Source organism: Armigeres subalbatus, chromosome 3 (genome assembly GCF_024139115.2).
Source record: "Armigeres subalbatus isolate Guangzhou_Male chromosome 3, GZ_Asu_2, whole genome shotgun sequence".
Taxonomy (NCBI): Eukaryota; Metazoa; Arthropoda; class Insecta; order Diptera; family Culicidae; genus Armigeres; species Armigeres subalbatus.
The window spans coordinates 133284644-133290403 of NC_085141.1; the positions used below are offsets into that span (position 1 = coordinate 133284644).

At 48.7% G+C, this 5760-nt stretch overlaps 2 protein-coding genes across 2 annotated transcripts; both read left to right on the forward strand.

Moving 5' to 3' along the window:
• Positions 1 to 1068: 1068 nt before the first annotated feature.
• Positions 1069 to 1909, forward strand: LOC134221990 (uncharacterized). The gene is given in 2 exon segments (XM_062701147.1): positions 1069 to 1389; positions 1391 to 1909. Coding segments are annotated over 2 exon segments (840 nt in total).
• A 2433-nt stretch (positions 1910 to 4342) lies between these two features.
• On the forward strand, positions 4343 to 5760 carry LOC134221991 (uncharacterized). Its single transcript, XM_062701148.1, has 2 exons — positions 4343 to 4784; positions 4832 to 5760. The coding sequence occupies exons 1-2, from the start codon at positions 4343 to 4345 to the stop codon at positions 5758 to 5760; spliced, it is 1371 nt and encodes a 456-aa protein (XP_062557132.1).

Consider the following 5760-nt stretch of genomic DNA (forward strand, 5'->3'; position numbering starts at 1 on the left):
TCATCTGTGGAAGTCGGGCCTACCACGGGCTCCAGAAGAAACTGCGGTCAAAAAAGATTCGCCACCGCACCAAATGTGTCATGTACAAGACGCTAATAAGACCGGTTGTCCTCTACGGACATGAAACATGGACAATGCTCGAGGAGGACTTGCAAGCACTCGGAGTATTCGAGAGACGGGTTCTTAGGACCATCTTTGGCGGTGTGCAAGAAGACGATGTGTGGCGGCGAAGAATGAACCGCGAACTCGCCCAACTCTACGGCGAACCCAGTATCCAGAAGGTAGCTAAAGCCTGAAGGGTACGATGGGCAGGACATGTTGCAAGAACGCCGGACAGCAACCCTGCAAAGATGGTGTTTGCTTCCGATCAGGTACGAGACGACGTGGAGCGCAGCGAGCGAGATGGGCAGACCAGGTCCAAAACGACTTGGCGAGCGTGGGGCGTATTCGAGGATGGAGAGATGCGGCCTCGAATCGTGTATTGTGCCGTCAAATTGTTGATTCAGTGTTATATGTTCAGATGTAGACTAAATAAACGAAATGAATGAAGTGCATAAAAATACTGTTTCCCTAAAAGTCATTGTTCCGCAATGTTGAGGGACCGATGACGACAGAGTGCAGCTAACTGACAACACTACTTGCGCGAAGATGTAGCTGCACCTGCGAGTCATATAATCCGTAGATGAACTGTCGATGTCTTTGGGAAAGCAAAGAGGTAGAGATTAAATGAAATCTGTAAATGAAAACAATAAAGGTGGTGAAAAAAAGTGAATTATAAAATTTGAGATTGTTAGTGGACGTTAATAAATAAACTGAATATAAGTCGGTAGGAGAAAATAGTTAATCGTTCATAGTGGAAAAGGAATAGTGAAGTATCGCGCATCAAATAGACAGGCAAAAACAAAAGATTTGTTGGAGAGAAAACTATTCATGTAAGTTACTACTGAATGAAAAAATTATACCATATAATTAAAACACAATAACAATATATTTCAGTTTTGAGCTGTTGTGTAACGAAGGCACTGCTACAAAAAAATAGTTTCAAAAGCCATCCGAATATCCTCAAAAATGAATAAACATCAGGCGGAGGATGGATCTAACCTCAACAAGGATCTGACGGCATACAACTGTGTGATTTGTACCCGTCCGGATTACGACGAGAGCAACATGGTGTTCTGCGAGGGCTGCAGGGAATGGCTACACTTCGGTTGCGCCGACGTAGGAGCAGAGGTCAAACACGACGACGATTGGCGATGCTTTTCGTACCAGGATAAGGATCCGGAAGATGATCCGGCATGTGATGCGATTTCCGTTGACGACACCATTAATGGAGCTGCGAAGGAAAACGCTGGTAAGTCTCAAACCATCTCCGACGGCGAAGAGGTTGCTTATAGGCTTATAGGAGGTTGCAATATAGAAGATGAAGGACGATAAAGAGCGTCTGAAGAGAAGGATGGAGCAGAGGCTAAGGTTGGCTAAGGCCCAAATGGAGCTCGAAAACGAGAAGATGGAGATGGAATGGGCACTAGAGAAGCAGATTATGGAAATGAAGATCGCTTCCAAACAGGCTTTCCAGAAGAAGAAGGATTTGGAGAAGAAAAAGCTGAAGGATCAGCTGAAGAAACTCGATGACGGAGAAACGCAAACGGAAAAGGAGATTCAGGAATTGGAGCGGCGAAAAGAGGAAGCAAAAGGAAAGGGAACGAAAACGATGAAGATCCAATATACATCGAAAAGACCAGTGAGTTCCACTCCGATAGCTAATCCAGAAGCAAGCACGTCTGCGACTGGAGCGAAGAAGAAGACCGTCGAACGGAAGCAGTTAACGACCACGATGGTGAAGAAGAATTCCTGTGCAAGTGTGACCAGAGGACGAAGAGGAGAAACCGAAAGTGACGAAGAGAGTTAAGAAGAGGAATCGAGCGGATCCAGGGAGTCGGAAGAAGAGCATCACGAGGAAGAAGAGGACGAAGAAGAAGCCACCGTGAGAAAAATGAAGCGTATCCGGCCGCAAGAAGAAGCAGCCCCGACGAAAGCGCAAATATCGGCTCGGCAGTTTCTTTCCCGAAAGCTGCCAAATTTCACCGGCCAGCCAGATGAGTGGCCGATCATCATAAGCAGTTTCAATACGACGACGAAATTCAAATCTGGAGAACCTGGCGCGACTGCAGGAGAGCTTACGAGGCCCTGCTAGAGAAGCAGTGTGTAGTCGGATGCTGTTGCCGCAAGCAGTACCAAAAATCATCGACACGTTGCGAATGCTGTACGGACGACCGGAACAGTTGCTAAATACATTGCTAGTGAAAGTTCGGAAGGCGGAACCCCCAAAAGCAGACCGGTTGGAAACGTTCATCGGTTTCGGGATGGTAGTTCAGCAATTATGCGACCATCTCGAAGCGACGCAGCTTAACGACCATCTGGTAAACCCTTTACTGATTCAGGAACTGGTCGAAAAGCTGCCGCCGTCGACGAAAATGGAATGGGTGCGGATCAAGAGGCAGCATGTTAGGATCACTCTACGAACGTTGTCAGATTTCTTGGCCGATCTGGTGTCAACAGTAAGTGAAGCGACTGGGATGATCGATACACAACCGAATTCATCCGGTAATCGTCCTGGAAAGGCCAGAGGAGGAAAGCAGAAGGAATACGAGAGCCACCTACATGCACACGCCGAGTACTTTCCAAAAAATCCGGAACACAGAAGAACGCCATATCCAGTTTGTCGACGTACGGATCATCGGCTACGGAATTGCCACAGACAAACAGACGTAACATTAGAAAAAATACCATCGACCATGACTTCAACGATTAATTTGAATTTGATTGGTTGCGCGTTTCACAACTAGAGGCGCTTGCATCGTAATCCTTCGAGTTTGACATTTCACTCCAGCGCCTTCTGGTGACAATGTCATACGAAATATTGATTCGTGTAATATGCTCGCAAAATGGTGGTAGAGGAGTTTGGCGATGGATTTTTCAGAAAATTGTTCAAGCTGTTACGTCTGTTTGTCTGTGGAATTGCGATGAGTTCCAAAAAATGGGCACTCCTCAACGGCTGGAAGTGGTAGATCGATTCGAGCTGTGCCCCTCCTGCTTGAATGGCCACGGAAAAAGGTGCAAGGCGAACATCCGGTGTAAAGTGGAGAGGTGTCGACGACCAGGCGAGCACAATACAATGCTCCATCGTCCGCAGTTAGAGATGCGATCGGACTGCAACGCCCACAACGCAATTGCGCTTGCGCCGATTATCTTCCGGATGATTGCGGTAACGTTGAACTACTGAGGAAGGTCAGTCAATACCATGGCCTTTCTCGACGAAGGTAGCTCGTTCTCGTTGATCGAGGGCTCCATCGCGTGTCAATTGAAAGCCAACGGGAAACCACAGCCGCTCCGTGTGACCTGGACGGCAGGTATGAGTAGGTTGGAGAGGAATTCGGTGGTGTTCAGTTTGACAATATCCGCCATCGGATCGAAGGAGCAGCTACCGATCAATGAAGTCCACACCGTGGAGGAACTAAAGTTGCCCAAACAGTCACTAAACTATCGCGAACTAGCGGAGCGGTATAGTCACCTACGGAACCTTCCGCTAGCAGAGTACTCGAGTGAATCGCCGAGGATCCTGATAGGTTTGAAACACCTACATTTGTTCGCGCCACTCGAATCGCGAGTTGGACAGCCTGGAGAGCCGATAGCTATCCGATCCAAACTGGGTTGGACGGTATATGGTCCGCAGGAAGGAGGAAGTGTAAGAACAGCGTACGTCGGTCATCATTCGTGCGTTGGTGTATCCAATCAGCAGCTGTACGATCTACTGAAGTCGCGCTACGTGCTAGAAGAGGCTGGAGTTACGGTAAAGGTACTTCCGGAGTCAGTGGAAGATCGACGAGCCCGTGAGATTCTAGAGAACACCACTAGGCGAGTAGGAGACAGATTCGTCACGGGAATTCTGTGGAGGGAAGACAACCATACGTTTCCAGATAGTTACCTGATGGCAGCGCGCCGTATGAAGACATTGGAAAAACGTTTGGCACAGAGTCTACAGTTGCAGTAGAATGTCGCGAATCAACTGATCGAGTATCAAGCAAAAGGATACTGTCATGAAGCGTCAGCGAAAAAACTGAGAGACACATACAAGAAGAGGATCTGGTACCTACCCCTGAACGTTGTGATCAATCCGAAGAAGCCGAATAAAGTTCGCCTAGTGTGGGATGCTGCAGTCGCTGTGGGAGGAGTTTCGTTGAACTCAAAGCTCCTAAAAGGTCCAGACTTTCTCACATCGCTGCCGTCTGTGGTGTGCAAGTTTCGGCAGTATCGCGTTTGATTTGGTGGAGATATCCGAGAGATGTTCCACCAGCTGCAAATTCGGCCGGAGGACAAGCAAGCGCTGCGGTTCATTCATTCCAAGGGCGGGTTTGAAATTCGGAACTGGGTGTCGAACTCCGTCAAAGTATTGCAGCAGCTAGGTGAGTCAAAAGCGAATCAAGTCGTTCATTTCAATGCCGATAAAGCCAAGGAGAACGAGCGGGTGTTAGGTATCGTCTGGGAACCTCAAGCGGACGTGTTCACGTTTGCGATGAAACTACCGGAGAATATACAGCCCTGTCTGTCAGGGAACAAACGGCCGACCAAAAGAATCGTCCTCAGCATCGTGATGAGTTTGTTTGATCCACTGGGACTGTTGACGATGTTTACCATCCATGGCAAAATGTTGATCCAGGACCTGTGGCGCTCGGGTTGCGATTGGGATGAAGTCATCGACGATGATTGTCTTAAGAAGTGGCATTGTTGCCAGATGTTGAGCAGGTGACAATTCCCCGTCGCTATTTTCAAGGTGGCGGTTCGTTGGACTACGATTCGTTGAAGTTACATGTCTTCGTAGATGCCAGCGAAGGGGCGTACGGCTGTGTGGCATATTTTCGTATGCTAGTCGATGGAGCTCCACGATGTTCTCTGGTGCAAGCCAAATCGAAAGTAGCACCTCTGCGAGCGTATTCAACCCCACGTCTGGAACTCATGGCGGCGGTTCTAGGAGCGAGAATGGCCGAGACGATTAGAGCGAACCATAGTTTGACGGTGAAGCGCGTTCAGTTCTGGACAGATTCGAGCACGGTGTATTCCTGGATTGTGTCAGATCACCGCCGGTACAAAGTATTCGTCGCATACAGGATCGGCGAAATTTTAAGCAGAACGAGCCCCATGGAATGGCGTTGGGTTCGTACGAAACTAAACATAGCAGACGACTTGACGAAGTGGAAGGCGGGATTGAAGATAGAGTCCACCAGCGCGTGGTTCACTGGACCAAAGTTTTTGTTAGAGGCGGAAGGCAAATGGCCAAGTCCGGAGCCACCTCGGCCGAACGTGGTTGATGACCTTCGGGCTAGCTTCTTGTTTCATCGAGCTGAGGAAGCAAGCGGATTGATCGATTGCACCAGGATTTCAAAGTGGACCATTACGGTCCGTATCATCGCCAATGTTCTTCGGTTTGTTTCCAACATCCGGCGAAAACAACAAGATTTGCCGATCGAGGTACTACTAACCGACGCGGCAGTTGGTAACAATCGGCGAGTGGTAGCGGTTACAGTGCGGTGTATAGAGCGATCGTTTTCGAGGGAAGAGTACCAGGCCGCAGAATGTCTACTGTGGAGAATGGCGCAGGAAGAATCATTTGTCGATGAGGTAACGGTCCTACGCAGGTGCAGAGAGGAAGGGTCGGTGAACTTGAGAAATCCAGTCCGCTGTTCAAGTTCCGTTGCTGGATGA